Below are 17,495 nucleotides of genomic sequence, written 5' to 3'. Positions count from 1 at the left end.
TACTTAAAATTATTAGAAGTATAATTGGTGTATAAAATCAATTAACAATAAACTAATTATTACATTGCATCAGCAAATTCTGCTATAGAAACATAATTTAAAAGCCTATACACCTCATACACCTCATACCCCTCATACCCCTCATCCCTCTCCTCTTATTTTTTAAAAAAAAAAAACACACACAGACATTACAGGTCATGGAAACTGATGCATAATTTCTGATATCATCAGCCAAATCACAGGAAAAGTAAAGCAGTAACAAGAACTCTAAACTCCACCCAAATTCTTGGCTTTCCATTACAAAGTTGGCCCAGCTGCAAGAATCTCCTCAGCTAATTTACTATCCCTCTGCACCTGGTAAGCATGGATCCCTTCATAATTCTTCTTGAACAGACCACCCAGCTTCAGCAGTGTCTCCTTGTGGCCGTCTTTGTTCGACCACTGTTGTTCAAACAATCAAAAACAAGAATGAAGTTAAGCATGGTAGACTGAAATCGAAAATGAAGCTGACCGATGAATTCGTTTTCGACTAACCGTGTTTACTGGATCCAGGATTTCTGCAGGAACTCCCTCGATAGCATCAGGAATCTCAAGGCCGAACACTTCAGTCTTGGTGTAATTCGCCTCCAAAAGCGCTCCCGAGTGGATCGCGTCAATGATCTTCCTCGTGTACGCTAACTTGATACGGTTACCACTTCCATAGCTGCAAGAATATCAAATTTAGTTCATGGCCAAGACGTTTCGGCTGTCAATATTGTTAAGAATCACGACTCTCCACAATGGTATGATATTGAAGCTCTTATGAGTTTGCTTTGGGCTTCCCCAGAAGACCTCATACCAATAGAGATGTATTCCTTACTTATAAACTCATGATCATTTCTTAAATCCTCAACAGATATGTCATTTCGTACCTTCCTCCGGACCAACCGGTGTTTACGAGCCATCCCGTGGCACCGTGTTTCTTCATCTTCTCAGCTAGCATCGCTGCATACCTAGACGGGTGCAGCATTATGAACGCTGCTCCAAAACAAGCTGAGAATGTCGCCGTTGGCTCTTTCACGCCATCCTCAGTTCCAGCCACCTGATTTCGCAACAAGATTTCAGCTCAATAGGATTACATCTATTAGTATTATGGATTGAATGAGTGAGTAATAGATAAATACCAAAGCAGTGTAGCCACTGATAAAATGGTACATGGTCTGAGCCAAGCTCAGCTTGCTCACTGGTGGGAGAACCCCAAATGCATCACAGGCAAGAAGAATCACATTCTTTGGATGAGGACCAACACATGGGATTTTAGCATTCGGTATGTATTCGATGGGATAAGCAGCACGAGTGTTCTCTGAATCGACAAGAACCGAAAGATAATAAGTCAGTCTGCATAAGTGGTACATCGGTGATTTATTCATCTCGACACGTCTAACGAATACCTGTAACGGATTTCTCAGAGTAATCGACTTCTCGAGTGTGCTCATCAAACACCACATTCTCAAGAACTACAGCAAAAAAACAAGAACGAGCACAACAGGAATAAGCACCATCAACATAATCAGGTAGCTAACAAACATTAAGTTCGGAGATTACCAGTCCCGAACTTGATAGCATTCCAAATATCGGGCTCCTTTTCCCTCGACAAGTCAATGCATTTGGCATAGCAACCGCCTTCAATGTTCGAGACACCGTTATCACTCCAGCAATGCTCGTCATCCCCAATTAAGTACCTATTATGATCTGTAGACAGCGTGGTCTTTCCAGTACCTGTTAACACGTAATCAAATAACGAGCGATCCTCAAGGCTTGTCCATGGCTTTCGAGAACTCAAATTCAATGAAGTCATAATAACACGTACCCGACAGTCCAAAGAAAAGGGCCACATCTCCATTTTTGCCCATGTTGCAGCCAGAGTGAAGGGAGAGGATCTGGCGCTTGGGCATGAGATAATGCATTAAACTAAAGAGGCCTTTCTTCATCTCCCCAGCATATTGAGTACCAAGAATAACCATTTCCTTTCTAGCAAGATTCATGTCTATACTGGTGGAAGAAGTCATGTAGTGAGTATAACGATTACAAGGAAACTGCCCGGCGTTGTATATCGTGAAATCTGGAGTACCGAAGTCCTCGAGCTCTTCGGCAGTCGGTCGAATGCACCTGCCATCAAACAAGTATGAGTTTGGGAGTTACTACAAAGTTGAATGTATTTCCAATTGTTGTTACATGACATGATGATGATGATTACTTACATGTTGTGCATGAACAAGGAATGATAAGCTCGGGCTGAGACGATTCGGACTTTGATTCGGTGTTCGGGGTCCCAGTTTAGAAACTGATCATTCACAAATACCTGGAAAAAGAGTCAAACAAGTTATTATTAACAGAAGTAAATAACTATGATGTAAATGTAACTCGAACATAGATCAATGACGATTCTCTATATCTTAAAGGTCGGAATTCCCACCTAACAACTACAATGCAGTTGAAACTATATTGAACTTCTTGAAAACTTCAATTAATTTGATTAATATTCAATTTTTAACTTCAACTTCATGAAATTGAACCAATTGTTCAAACTAATTGAACCTGTCCAGATTGGTCGGATTGATCATCTTTTTATTTTCCATTTTTTCTCTTTTAAGAAAATTTCGTAACTCCTGAACGAAAATTTCAACAGAATCCTGACAAGGAAAGATAAAATTGACTAGAAGACAAACTACTCGTATGCAAGATGATTGTTGGATGAAAGTCCACATCAACTAATTTAGTAAATGATCATGGGTTTATAATCAATAAATACTCTATTCATAAGCTTTTTAAGAAGCCCAAAACAAAACCACGAGAGTTATACTCAAAGTGGACAATACCATACCATTGTACGGAGTAGAGTCGTGTTCATCTAACAGAGTACACATAATAGGCTAAATCAATAAAAAAAAAAAAACTATTTTATTTCAAAAATACACTTAAATGCTATGTTTTTTAAAAATACGCATTAACGTAAGTATTTTGTAAAAAAAAATATTAAAAAATTATAGATATTTTTATTAGTTTAACCTAAATATATGGTGAGGGTATAAGACCAGAAATATATTTTGTCTGTTCCTTGTAATGGTTCCAAAAAGAAAATATATTAAGATCTCCGAAAATTAAGGAATGGATAATTACGTCAACAAGACACTGAAATAATGGACCAAACACGTTACCAGTTTCCGTGTTATTTTATATTAATTAATACGATAAAATATCCATAGTGGACTTTAATCGTCACTGCCACCTCATTAAATTACAAAATTGGGCACCGCACTTCTCCACAAAACACTTCCACGTAATCACACGCTGTCCTAAAAGGTCAACTGAACTAATTTCTCTTAAATAATTAATTATTTATGACTTTTTGTTAAATAATAAATAATATAAAATTAATATAACTTTCTTTTTTGTCAAACAAGGTGTCTAATTAAAATAAATTTTAAATCCATATTATTTATTATTTTATTTTCATTTCATAACATGTGTTAGACGAACACGACTCTCCACAATGGTATCTAACACGACTCTCCACAATGGTATAATATTGTCCACTTTGAGCATAAGCTCTCATTAATTTGCTTTGAGGTGCTCTCATGAATTTGCTTTGGGCCTCCTCAAAATGTCTCGTACTAATGAACTTAGTATTCCTCACTTATAAACCCATGATCATTCCCTAAATTAAACGAGGTGGGACTTCCAACAGCATCCAAATGTATATTATTTTTAATTTTTTAAACAAATAAAAATTTAAAATAATTAATAGGATTTAAAATTATAAAATATTTTACCTTATCCAGGGAGTTCAAGTAATCGACGGCTCTCTCTCTATTGATTAAGAAAGTATGTTCATCCATCTCAATATTAGGCGACCCCCTACAACACAAAATAAAAAAATTCATTAATGTCGAAACGACGGCGTTTCATTAATCATTTTTTTTAATTTTAATTCGGATTAATTAGAGGGAATAATTATCACTTACTTTCCCCACCAAAGCTCGTCCTCGGTGGTCTCATCTTTAACGACGCGTTTATCTCTCGGCGACCGTCCCGTTTTGGCTCCAGAAAGTGTGGCCAACGCGCCGGTGGCCGTTATGAACGAACCTTTCTCGACCTTGATTGCTTGCTCGTAAAGCTCTGTTTAATTTAAACTAAATCAGAACCGTTCGTGTTCATCTGAAAAAATGGACGGCTTAGATATGTTACCGGCGGGGGAGAGGTTGTAAAGGATGTGAGTGAACTTGAGAGCGCTATCACTCAAATTCAAAATGGGCTCGCCAAAATGGTGATGGTCCAGTACTGTTCCTTTATGGGCCTCGGCCTTTTTCTCTGGATCGCCTCTCACAATCTTCGGCCCAGTTTCCCTCGTCAGCGACGCCAGCGAGGCACTGCCACAAACAAATCGCACAACCGTCACGTCAATCTCATTTCACCGCCACAACTCACGGTTTCCCCGCCGTGATAACTACTTACCTGATCGACTTGAGTTGCTGCTTTTGCCGCTCCGCCTCCGATACAGGTGAAAAGACGCCGTGAGCGTCCGTCAATGGAGTGGTCGGCGTCGATCGTTTCTTCTGCAGAGAGTGAAGATGCTCCAGCGTTCTAGCTCTCATCGGCGTCGTACTGTCGTCATGACATATATCTCTCTCTGTTTCCGCCGTGGTTCTCTCCGTATGAATCTTCGGTAATCCTCTCCGCCCTGTCTCCGCTTCTCCGCCGCTCACGAAACTAAATTCGCCGTTATCTTTCCCGTCATTCGCCATTTTCGTATCCTCTGTAACTCAAATCACACTGAATCAACGATTGAATTCATCAATCACACCTAAAAATCCCTAATCGTAAAGAAAAAACAAAAACCTAGAAAGAAAGAAACAGAGTCCTTACCGGAGATTTATCGCCGGAAAACGGGAGAGGCTTGAAATCCGAAAGATCGATGAATGAGAAAATGGCTACAAAACCGTATTTATAAGTTAATTTCAGGCTTCGAAGAGAGGGAAAAATAAACAATCTCTATGGGAGTCAGAGACGGGACCAAACTATTCCAAGAGTCGCCGCTGAACCACGATACTTAACCCGTGGTTTAATCCAACCATGAACCGTGGTTAACTAAAATTCCTTATTTATTTATTTAAATTTAATTTACAAACGGATATTACATTTTTTTTTAACATAATAAAAAATTTAATTTCTGGCACAGATCATTATCATTAAAATATTTAGAGTACAAAAGAAATTAAATATTAAATATAAGAATATTAATATTTATTTTTTTCCTTTTTTTCTTAAGAAGCAATAGGCTAAGTTTGAAACTAGGCTCGTATATTTATGTGAAAGAAAGATGTGACTGCCACCTCAAAGCCTCAGCCTCCACTCTACAAGGCTGTCTTAATAAAGTAATTTATTATTCGTATAAATCACAATAAAATGGGCAATTTTGGAAATTAAAGTTATAAAATTTATATTTTTTTAATAATTATAATCTTTAGATTACATCTGACGGTGTAAAACTGTCGATCACGGTCCTCGAATAAATATATTTTATTTTTGAAAGTCAATAAAAGAGAGCTGGAGAATTAATATCCAGGTGGCGGAAATATAGCGCCACGTCGGATGTGGATATATCCATATTTATCAAATACCATTAAAATTCGAAAATGAAGGGTCAAAATGGTCAATTCATAGCTGGTTGGCTCTCAATGGAAACTGGAAAGTCACACATTGGCTGCGTTTCAGTGCTGCTATTAAATTAAATCATTGATTCACCAACTCTTTTTTTTTTTTTTTTTAATAATAATAATTATTGTGTTTGGTTTAAAGGAAATTATTAATATTAATATTTCTTATATAATTTCCCTTTCATCCCTTGTTTTTTTTCTTACATTTAATTAATTTTCTAAAGCCCCCAAAGAAAAAGTTGAGTCTATGAAAAAGACGATTTTGATTTAAATTCCCATTTTGCTTTCTCATCCTCTTCGATCGTGCACTCGTGTTCCCTCTCATGTGACGACCCTCGTGAAGATGTCTTCCATATTTAAATTTTTTAAAATATATTTCTAAAAAAAATATTTATTCACGCGGTTAATGGGAATGATTGTTTAGGTCATCATCATCCAAAAAGATTGATGATGTGACCCCGACGTTGACCAAGCATACATTGGCCGGGAGCGAAACTTCTTTTGGATGTTGATTGCTGATCATACGTATCGAAATCATCAAATTTTAACCTCCCTCACAAGCATAGAAAAATATAGCCCGTCACTCAGTATTTCACGCCCAATTAAGATTTTGGAATTAGAATGGTTATTAAATCAATAGCCCACGAGAGCAGAAAATGCCCATATTAATCAAATCTAGCCCAAGAAGCCCGTTGACTTATTACGATAAACAATTCATTTTAAATTTATCATTTCACATCTCGTAATAAAATAAGTATCTGCCGATATCTCGTAATAAAATAAGTATCTGCCGATATAGCCTTAAGGGGAAGTTCGAAAGGGAAAACCCAAAAAGAACAATATTCGGTGGATCTGGGTCGTTACAATATATCTCTTTGACGTTTAAATATTATTTAAATGTGTTAATAATGAGAAATAAAAATAGAATTGAAATCGAAAGTGTGTTCTCAATAATAACTAATCATAATGAAAATATAAATTAATTGAATATTAAAAATATATATAAAGGAAAGAATATTAAGATATATTCTCTAAATATTATATATATATATATATATATATATATATATATATATATATATATATATTTTTTTTTTTTTTTTTTTTTTTGTCTCTTTTCATTTTAAAATATTTTATTTTAATTATCAATATTTACATACAAAAATATATTATTATCTAAATATAAATTAATTCAATATTTACATACAAAAATATATTATTATTAAAAAAAAATGGTGTGGTGTGAGGGGACACTGATTATGAAGACAACTGCTCCAAAAGCATGCACAAGAAACGGCACGTGTGAAGTACACGTACACTCCCAACAAATTTGCCCACGCGTGCGACTTCGGACTTCATTCACCGTATTCCGTTCAACTTCCACTTTCCCCTCCCACGTCATTCCCACGCGGCTCCACGTTGGGCTGGATTCTTTAATGGGCCCACGGCCCATTAGTTCCACTTCTCGTTTCCTACGGTCCCACGCTTCATATTTATTAATTTATATTTACACGTAATTTTTATATTTTATATTTTATCTAGAAAATAGGATAAACTTTCCAAAAATAAAAATAAAAAACTTCAAAAATACCTTAAAATTATTTTTACTTTTACAACCATGTTTTAAAAATATAAAGAGATATATAAATTTTAATATTATTTATATTTGTTTTAAAAAAGAGAATTAATATAAATAAATATATTACAAAAACGGCACTAACTTAAACACAGAGCTCCAGAAGAATCCGGAATACACCGTTAAGGTTTCTGTTCTTCAACCTCCACCAACGCCGCCGCACACGGCGGACATGCCATTGCTATAAACCTCGGAACCTCATCGCCGGGCATCAAAACCGACAAGCTCTGCGCCGGATTCTCCTTCCATGTCTTCTAATACCCAAAATATAAAGAAAATCAAACAATTCTCAGATTTATAAGTGATTTTTTTCAATTTCGCCATAAATCATTAAATTACATAAATAATTTTTTTTGAAATAGAAGGAACAAAACGCACCTTATGGAGCGGGGAAATTTTGTCGGGCGGCGAGAAGGTGGTGTTTACCGGCGGAAAGGGAGGATAGCGGTGGCCGAGAAGTGATCGGAGCTTTTCCCAGTGAAGGCAACAATAATAAAAACAACACATGCAGAGCAAAAATGTGAACAAAAGAACCAAACCAACCGGAAGGCTCAGAGGGACAGGATCCTGTGCTTCGCCGTAATCATACTCCATTTTTTAAGCTCTCCAGTTTTCTGTGCAGAATTTGTTGATGAGGAGCGGCGACAATTAAATTTATGGACGAAAATATTTATTTAATTAAATTCTAAAAATAAAAACATGTTTTTAAAAAATATATATTAAAACAAGAAAAGGCATACGTGTAAATTAAAAAAAAAAAAAAAAGTGACGTTAATTATTCTAAAGTTTAATTTATAATTAATATTTGAGACAAAATTCTTGCTACTAATGATGATGCTCCAGTTGAAAAGAAAGCTTTATTAATTTAGTTTTTTTTTTTTAAATAAAGGAAAGAAAAATATTATTATTATTAATTTATAGGGATCGAGTCCTTCATAAAAATATTATGCATTTATGATTATTTATTTTTATTAAATAAGTTTTTATAGTAATTTTATAATTAAAATTTTATTTTCTAATGAGACAATTCTATTTAAAGAGAGCGTTTTTAATATCATTAGAAAAACATTATCCTTTATTTATTTTTTCTCCTTGATTTACAGGTCATTTTTCATATATCAAACCATGCAAATAAATAAATAAAATAATATAAAATAATCCACGTCTTATGATTGGAAGAATGTATAATGACGTGGCATGCTATTTTCGTCGTGTTGGATTACACACGACACGTCATAACAGCACCGCAATTTTTGGATTATGGGTTTAGTACTTTCGCATAAACTTTAAATCTATTTAAAATTCTATAATAATTATCTTTTAAATTTTCACAAATTTATCAATCAATTAAATTTAATAGTTTTAAAAGTGAAAAATAAAATTTTAAAATGGTTATATTATAAGAGACTAAATTTAAATTAATCTTAAAAAAAATATAAATAAATAAATAGTCCAAGGCGTCGCAACCTTGGTCTCATGGGCCTGAATATGCTTACTGGGCTTATGGCCCATATCCGGGACCGCAGGACTTGGAAATCGGCCCACTTCAGGCATGAATGTTCAAAACTTTCACAATAAATTTTAAATACTCTAGCTTATTATATAAAATCGATATTTAAATTAATTTTATACTAAGGGTATTTTTTTTTTCAAATTATTTCAAAAACTATATAAAGGACTAAATATTTAATGAAGTAAATGTGGGTTTAAAATTAAAATTGCAGACTCTAATTAATTCTTTACTTTGGACTCATGGTAGGGTTCGACTATAAGCTTGCCTCCGACTGCAACTATCAGTTGTGCCGCCCCTTCAGTGCAGCCCGACACCGCCCACCACAATGCTGCCAAGCTGTGAACTTCATGTATTCTATTTAGACTGTAACAGCTCATGCTCACCGGTAGTAGATATTATTCGTTTTAGCTCGTTATATATTATCGTTAGTCTCACAGTTTTAAAATTAATTTGCCAGCTAGAAGTTTTCACGTACTTATAAAAAATACTTCATTCCCCTTTCTAACCCGATCCTACACGATCAAATCTACGAGACTTAAGGAATGATCGAAGGGAATAAAAATAATAATAAGTGGGAAAAATAAGTAAATAAAAATGACGTAGAAGAGCTCATATTCCAAATAAATGAAAACATGACTGAAATGGTCCCGGTCATTCTTCAGGACGGAATGGAAGAGAGAAGGAGATTCTCAAACGAGGAAAAGGATCCAATGACTTCAAAAGAATTGAACGAGGAGCCGTATGAGGTGAAAATCTCATGTACGATTATGTCGAGTGGCAATAAGGGTGACTTATCTGTCGATTTTTCATAAATAGTTGACAGTTGAAACCGATAAAAAGGTCAATGCATACTCGAGGCAGCATCGAGAAGTCTACGTCGATCCGTACCATCTTCTATGACACAGGCTCTCTCTCACACGAGAGGGTCGATATTATTAAACGTTCAAACCTAATTATATCCAAATTATTCATTTTCATTGAAATCAAACAAATTTAGGGTTCCAATTTGATCAAATTTCACATTTAATTTATCATTAACTAACTATTTCCTTCGTATTCCAATGATTTAAATCTCCAAAAAAAACGACATCGCCATCTGAAATCTGAGCAAGCACAGACCACAGACCACAGCTGGCCATTCAAAAACATGCCTGAAACCTGAATAATGAATCTCGTTGATTCCGAGGATTCCCCCAAACAACACTCTTCACCCATCGCTTTCAATAAGAAACGAAACATCATAAGATTTTGTACTAATCTCAGCCGTTCATCACTCCACTTGTCATGATCAAAACCACCCAAATAATAATAATAATCATATCATTTTTATTTATTTGTTTGTTTGTTTTTTTTTCTTTTTATTTTATGATATGACAATCATTTGCTGGTTTAAAGACTATTAAATTAAATACACATTTATTATTGAAAAAAAAAAAAAAAGACCAATTAAATTAACTCTTCCTAGTTTCCAAATCGGATGGTTCTACAGACATCTTCCTCCATATCCAGCATTTTCAAATAATGCTTGTTTTACTTCCTCAACCGGTCTCCGCTCCGTTCCCTGTTTCATCGAACACGAAAACTAGTTAGCTTTAGAATTCAAATAAACGTTTTCACTTACGAACACCGATACCAATCTACGAGCTATAGTTTATGGTAAAAAACGATGTTTCGTTTACGCTCGAGCTAAAGAAAAACCCTATTTTTTTGGGTTAAATTTTAAAAAGACGAACTTAAACATAGCTCAATTAGTTAACGGAATTTGATTTAGACGTGCCTCGGAACAGGAGGCTTGAATTGCGAAGTCATTGAAGCAGCTAATGACACATTGCTGAATATCAAGTCCTAAAGCTTCAAGAGTGTGCACTGTAGATAACAACAAGCCAGGCTTAGCCGCACAGCAAATCTCAATCCGAGTGTCACCTTCCCTCCTTTCCACATTAAACTGCATTAATCAAACACAAATCAATAATTAAAACCCTAATCAAAGCCTTAATCTACCGTTAATTACCTTAGGTGAATTTCTGACCAAATATTCACTCGGCTTCTCAGCTCTCAAAATCCCCATAGACTCCGATTTACTCGGATTCGTCATTTCAATCTCTCTCTGCAAATGGTTGATTTTCTCGAGCAGTTCTTTTACGTAATCGATTGAATCCGCAAGAATCGCAGTCCTATCCATCTAATTATGAAATAACATGAGAATATTTGCTAAAACCACCCATAAATTACAAAAATATGGAAAATAAAGTAATTTAGGAATAAATTTATATAATATGATATATACGGTGAATTATAATTCACGACTGAATATGGGTTTCACGACTGATATAATATAAATTGTAGCTCAATGCTCTGAACACAAAAGTGTGCAATTCCGACCCCTTCTCCCATGCTGTGTCACACGCAGCGCCTCGAAAAGCATGGACGATGTCTTTACGGGACGGACGTGTTTGAGACTGACTTAAGGATCCTTGCTTGAATTCTTTTTTTTTTTTTTTTTTTTAATTAATTAATAGTCATAGTTAAACAAAATTATTTAAAATACCTTGCTGATTTTGGGGACGATGGATCGGAGCATGGAGAGGCGATCATTAAGCCGCTTCCTCCGCCGTCTCTCCGCCATGAGATTCTTCGACGGCTTCCCCTGAAGCTTCTTACTCGCCGAACCAACGATCTTTTGGCCAAAATCGCACGTGCCACCGGCGTTGAAAACCGGAGCAATTTCAGGGGAATAAGCCGGCTCCATTTTACAACTACCCAGAACTTCAAGATTCGGAATCTCATCCTCCTCTTCCACAACCGGACACCTACCGAAACCCGCCGGCGTAGTCTCGAACGTAGTGTACGACATCGAATCGCCGGTACTCGGAGCCGCCGTGAACTGGCCGCCGGAAAAAGAATAGTCGTCTTCGCCGCCGAGAAGATAGCCAAAATCCTGGTGGTCAATAGGTAAAGAAAAGGGGAAAGAATCAGAGCAATCAAAATTCCAGCCATTAGCAGTGGAGATTAGCTCGTTAATTTCAGTGGGCATTGCTAATTCCCAATTAATTTCTCTTCTCAAAGCTTGAAGTTCATCTAACAAACAGTGTTCATTCAACTCCATTTTTTTTTTCTCTGAATAAAATGAATGGTGATGTTGGAGAATATATAGAGAGCCAGAGGAGTATGAAATTAATTAATTAATTAATTAATTAGTTGTTTAAATCTTGATTAGTGTTTGTGGGTTAATAATATTGATGTCTTTTTCACCGAAATCTCTGCAATCAAATGGAAGGAAGAGAAGTTAATATTTTTTTATTTAAATTGGAGAAATTTTGTTGACCAAATGAATTGAGAGATCGGAAACGAAGACCATGTCAGACAGGGTTCTCTGTATTTTGTATGCCCTAAACAATGAAGACAAAAACGTCAAATTACTATTTTGCCCTTCCCATATGGTTTTAATTTCATCAATAAATTTTTAAATTGTTTTTATTTTAATTTTAATTCAAAACATTACATTTTCCCTTCTTTTCCAATATTTTAATAATTAATTATTGTGAGATCCCACGTCCGTTTTAGAGAGGAAAGAAACATTTTTTTTGTGAGCTTTCTGTTTCGGACTTCCCCTCAAGATTTTAAAACGCGTCTACTAGGGGAAGGTTTCCACACCCTTATAAATGACGGTTTGTTCTCCTCCCCAACCGATGTGGGACATCACAATCCACCCCCTTCGGAGCCTAACGTCCTCGCTGACACTCGTTCCTTTTCTCCAATCGATGTGGGACCCCCTCCAAATCCACCCCCCTTTGGGGCTCAGTGTTCTTACTGGCACATCGCCTCGTGTCTACCCCCCTTTGGGGAACAACAAGAAGGCTTACACATCGTCTGGTGTCTGGCTCTAATACCATTTGTAACGACCCAGATCCACCACTAGCAGATATTGTCCTCTTTGGGCTTTCTCTTTCGAGCTTCTCCTCAAGGTTTTCAAACGCGTCTACTAAGAGAAGGTTTCCACACCCTTATAAATGGTGTTTTGTTCTCCTCCCCAACCAATGTCGAACATCACACCCTAACAGATAGATTTTAAAACCGTGAGACTAACAAAGATACATAACGAGCCAAAAGAAACATTATTATATATATATTTGTTAATTTTTCATTTGTTTTAAGATTAAAATGTTGGTAAGTGCAAAAGCTATTGAAAGAAGGGGATGGGGCCGTATGGCATCCAGATAGGTCCAAATAATTGTTTGCTGCCACGCCCATTTTTCAAATAGAGTTGGTGGGCCGTTTTTTTGTTCGTTCATACTCTTCTCTTACCATTTTGTTCTTAGTGCCACCCCAATTTAATTTTCTAAACCTCATTAATTATCATCTTAAATATCAATTATTTTTTAATTTTATCTGCCAATTAAATAGTTACTAAATTAAAAAATATTAATAAAAAAGATGGGTCATGGATGAGTGACGAGGTTTAATAAAATTAGAGAGACAAAATATATATATATATATATATTTAACCGGTTTCTAATTCGTTAAATAACTAAAAAAAATATTTTAAATATTTCTTATATGTCATTCATCGGTCGGAAATATTAACGACAACGAATAATTTAATACTTATCAATAGAGATGATAGCTACGCTGATCAAATGTATTCAACCCGCATAATAAATGAGTATGTCTGTTTGACGAATACGACTCTCCACAATGGTATGATATTGTTCACTTTGAACATAAGCTCTCAAGGCTTTGCTTTGTGTTTCTCCAAAAGGTCTCGTGCCAATGGAGTTAGTATTCCTCACTTATAAACTCATGATCATTCCCTAAATTAGCTGATGTGGGACTTTCATCATCCAACAATGTCGTTATGGCTCATTTGATCTTTTAACATTAATTTGAACATGCATTTTTTACTTTCATTGCATGTCTTAATCAAAGAAGCAGCACCGTCGTTATCAATTTGACAATTTCAAATTCATACAATATAATTTTAAATCTAAGATTTTATTACATACATTGAATCAAATTGATTAGTTGTCTACTCAAGGTGTGACATGACAAAATCGTTGACCCTCTATGTAATATATATATATATATATATTTTTTTTTTTTCTTGTGTGAAAATATTTTCTTAATTTTTTTTCTACATAATTTCAATATGTTTTTTATTTTTTTGGTGGTATGATTTCGACTTTTTTTTTAATTTCAAATAAATACGTAAATTCCCCTCGGGAATAATCGCCATCTATTTAACTCTTCCTTTACTATCACAATAGGGAGACGGTAAATAGCTTTACCTCGTTCATTCAAAAATAAATAGAGTTTTTGGTTCAAGAACGGAATTAGGTAATCTCACACTCTAAACGACTTTACCCCGTTCAAGAAAAAGAGTTATTTCATCTATTTATCTCGTTGAATCAAAGAGATAGTAAATCACGATTTTACGAAGTTTATTACAGTAGAATAAACAATAATTCTGTTATTTATTATTATTATTATTTTAATAATGATAACCATGCCTAAAATATATTTTTGTACACCAATTAATGTTCTATTATTGTAAATATTTTTCACATTAAAAATCAAGTGGTTGGGTATTTTGTCCATTAATTAATCTGGGTTTCTTGTTAAGCTAATATTAGTTATTTCGTGAAGCAACTTTAAAAAAATTTAATGAAAAAATAAAAAGTGGGGCCATAAAATCTAGGGTGTTCTTCAAATTTTAGCAAAAAGCCAAAATAATACCTGGTTTCAAATGTTAATGCTGTATGCTAGCTGGGTTGCTCAATTACTAATAATCGGTTTAATTAAAAAAAAAAAAAAGTTTAAATTTAGACGAAATTTATTAATAAGTTAATTGCTATAGATAGAAGTATGTTGATTTATTTAGTTGATTAAAATATATCCTAATGTATTTATACACATATATTTTAATAGTTTATTCACTGTCGTGTATAATATTTATAGCTGTCGAAAAAAAACCCTTTCTATAACAGTAATAATAAAATAATAAAATAATATTTATTAGTTCTGATCGTGTATTAGTGTTAAGAATGAGAAATAGAATTGGATCGAAGGTGTATTCTCATTGATATTCATAACGTTTAAATAGGATACAAGCTACCAACTAATACTTAATCATAAAAAAAAATATAAATTAATTAAATATTGAGAATAAAATAAAATATACTACCAATCAAATTTTAAAGGAAGGAATATTAAGATATAATATCTAAAATATATTTTATAACTATAATATTTTCTCAACATTTGTAATTCTATTGTTAGTAAATATGTTTTCACACTAGAAGTCATTCTTCTTTACCTTTGATGTGGGGTCTCAAAATTCACGCGGGTCCAGCGTCATTGTTAGCATTCGTTCCGTTTTCCAATCGTTTACTGCTAGTAGATACCATTTACAATAGTCCAAGCTTACTGCTAATAGATATTGTTATAATGAAGTTTCCACAATCTTATAAAAATTGCATCCATCTCCTCTCGATCCCACGTGAGGTATGGGAAGCGTGTGTATGGAATTAAAAAAGGGATTGAATAATTAATTATTTGTTTGGATTAAGGAAAAATAAATAAATAAATAAGCAAAACAAATGGCGGAGTGAGGAAACCCATTAACTCAATAAAAAACGAAAACAAAAACATACGGCTGACACGTCGCCCAATACACATAACCTTGACATCCACCCAAAATTCTCCCATCAAATTCCCTATTTATTTTATTCATTTTATTTTAATTTATTTTATTTATAGTCAATAATACATTGAAACTTGAACCTACCACCTTTGTAGAGATAATGAAATTGCGTGATGTCTTCAATTATGTTTATTTTCTTTATTTTTATTTATGAGATTTTAAAATTTATCTTATTATATATATATGTATGTATATTCATGTAAATTGATATATTTATAAAATTTTAAAATTATGCATTTGACATACAAAAATTTGATATAATTATTGGTTGTTATTATTATTTTTTTTTAGATATGAATTGGTTTTTTTATTTCTATAATTTATTTTGAAACAACTATTTTTTTTTTAAATTATATGGACAAAAGAAAAAAAATATATATTATCTATAAGAGTTCATAATATTATATAGTATGATACGATTTTTGTTTGTAGGATGTTTAGCCTTCATTTGAGATTTGATTTTTGTCGTGGATTATGTTGTTTATGTACAATTTAATCCACGACCCTTTCATTTATGTTTAAACTTCCCCAGTTTGAGAGATTAATTGATTGGATATCGGAGAATCATAATCTTTTAGGGTTTAGGGTTTAGAAAAGAAATAATAAAAAAAAAATGGTTATTTCAATAATTTTTCGATTTTCAAGGGGGAATACAAAATTTGCATACAAAATTGAAAAAAAAAAATAATTCACACACGCACACACAAGCGCACTCGCGCCCACACGCTTAACCATGGAAACAAAATCTTTAACACATTTTAATCCCCGATCGCAGTGGATAAGTTATAAGTTAAAAAAAAAAATAATTTTTATATATAATTAATTTAATGTTAGGACGTTAACATTATGTTTATAATAATGAAAATATGATTTACTTTGGCATTTCATATAATTAAATATATTTGTAACTAATTATTTTGGAAATTTGTTACAATTGGAAATTACATTAAATTACAAGTGGTAGGAAACCATAAATAAATATTTTGAAATATATTTTAATAAAATCATCAATGATATTTTTGCTTATATATAACTAATTTTGTAGTTTTGTAAAGGCAAATTGGATGATTTAATAATTTGCAATATTTTGAAGAATGTCAAGGTTGCCGCAATTATAGCTAAAAACATATTAATTAATTAATTAATATAATATAAATAATGGTGGAATGGCCCAGACAAATAAATAAATTAATTAATTAATTTTTAAAAATGTTCTGGAAGGAAAAGAAAAAACCATAATAGTCGTCATAATTTGTAATGTAACTAAAATTCTCAACATCCAAAAGATTTTATTTTATTTTTTTAATTTATTTGAAATTGACATCTGGAAGATTAGGGAGCTGTAGGTATGAAATAATAAATAAATAAAATAAAGTTCCATTATTATTGACACCCTGGCTGTCCTTTAAAATGGAGTATTTATTAAATTATATATATAACATTTTCGTTTTTATCTAATTATAAGCTGATTAATAAAAATATTGTCTCAAGAGTATTTTTTAAAATTTTAAAATTTTTAAAAATATTTTTAATTAAAAATTAAAAAATATATTTATAGTAAGCCTGGTCGAAAATATTTTTTTTTTTAAAAAATATCCTTAAACTTTATCTGTCTTTAAATCTATTTTTATTTATTTCATGATTTTGAAAATATATTTAATATCAATTTCATGTTTAAAAAATAGGCATAAATTTTTAAAATAGTATCAATTATCTTCATTTTTATAATTTAATTTTTATTTTTATGGTTAATTATTAAAAAAAACTATATATTCGCACCTCATATACCTCAATTATAAGAGTACCCACGGTAAAAAAATAAAAAATAAAATTATTTATTAAAAAATCTAAAAAATTATATATATTTTTAAAGAAACATTTTTTGAAAGGTAATACTATTTGTTTCGTTCTTATATATTAACGGTAAGAATATTTTTTAATTTTAAATAA

The 17,495-nt window shown here is 32.9% G+C and overlaps 2 protein-coding genes and 1 non-coding gene across 3 annotated transcripts; all 3 read right to left on the bottom strand.

Annotated features, from left to right (window-relative positions):
* Window positions 1–173: 173 nt before the first annotated feature.
* LOC111788715 (phosphoenolpyruvate carboxykinase (ATP)) lies at window positions 174–5,066 on the bottom strand. Its single transcript, XM_023669166.2, has 13 exons — window positions 4,906–5,066; window positions 4,495–4,795; window positions 4,228–4,409; window positions 4,005–4,158; window positions 3,813–3,897; window positions 2,241–2,341; window positions 1,850–2,148; window positions 1,585–1,758; window positions 1,431–1,496; window positions 1,164–1,342; window positions 912–1,081; window positions 535–703; window positions 174–441 (listed from the first exon to the last, which is right to left on the bottom strand). The coding sequence occupies exons 2-13, from the start codon at window positions 4,782–4,784 to the stop codon at window positions 298–300; spliced, it is 2,013 nt and encodes a 670-aa protein (XP_023524934.1). The 5' UTR covers window positions 4,785–4,795; window positions 4,906–5,066; the 3' UTR covers window positions 174–297.
* Window positions 5,067–7,412: 2,346 nt separating this feature from the next.
* LOC111789224 (uncharacterized protein At5g65660) lies at window positions 7,413–8,060 on the bottom strand. The gene is made up of 2 exons (XR_015418963.1): window positions 7,711–8,060; window positions 7,413–7,586 (listed from the first exon to the last, which is right to left on the bottom strand). It is a non-coding gene; the product is annotated as an uncharacterized protein At5g65660 (transcript).
* A 2,088-nt stretch (window positions 8,061–10,148) lies between these two features.
* Window positions 10,149–11,983, bottom strand: LOC111788940 (transcription factor bHLH93). Its single transcript, XM_023669526.2, has 4 exons — window positions 11,394–11,983; window positions 10,857–11,027; window positions 10,623–10,790; window positions 10,149–10,406 (listed from the first exon to the last, which is right to left on the bottom strand). The coding sequence occupies exons 1-4, from the start codon at window positions 11,949–11,951 to the stop codon at window positions 10,329–10,331; spliced, it is 975 nt and encodes a 324-aa protein (XP_023525294.2). The 5' UTR covers window positions 11,952–11,983; the 3' UTR covers window positions 10,149–10,328.
* Window positions 11,984–17,495: the final 5,512 nt, after the last annotated feature.

This window comes from Cucurbita pepo, chromosome 2, assembly GCF_057944985.1.
Source record: "Cucurbita pepo subsp. pepo isolate OVF chromosome 2, ASM5794498v1, whole genome shotgun sequence".
NCBI classification, from domain to species: domain Eukaryota; kingdom Viridiplantae; phylum Streptophyta; class Magnoliopsida; order Cucurbitales; family Cucurbitaceae; genus Cucurbita; species Cucurbita pepo.
This window is presented reverse-complemented; position numbering and strand designations above follow the sequence as displayed.

Coding starts and splice junctions, on each gene's coding strand:
- LOC111788715 (XM_023669166.2), bottom strand. CDS start 4,784: ATGGCGAATGACGGGAAAGATAACGGCGAATTTAGTTTCGTGAGCGGC. Junction 1,759..1,849: donor CCTTTTCTTTGGACTGTCGG/GTACGTGTTATT, acceptor ACGTGTTAACAG/GTACTGGAAAGACCACGCTG. Junction 1,343..1,430: donor CTCTGAGAAATCCGTTACAG/GTATTCGTTAGA, acceptor TTGTCGATTCAG/AGAACACTCGTGCTGCTTAT.
- LOC111788940 (XM_023669526.2), bottom strand. CDS start 11,951: ATGGAGTTGAATGAACACTGTTTGTTAGATGAACTTCAAGCTTTGAGA. Junction 11,028..11,393: donor TCGTCCCCAAAATCAGCAAG/GTATTTTAAATA, acceptor TTTCATAATTAG/ATGGATAGGACTGCGATTCT. Junction 10,791..10,856: donor TGGTCAGAAATTCACCTAAG/GTAATTAACGGT, acceptor TGATTAATGCAG/TTTAATGTGGAAAGGAGGGA.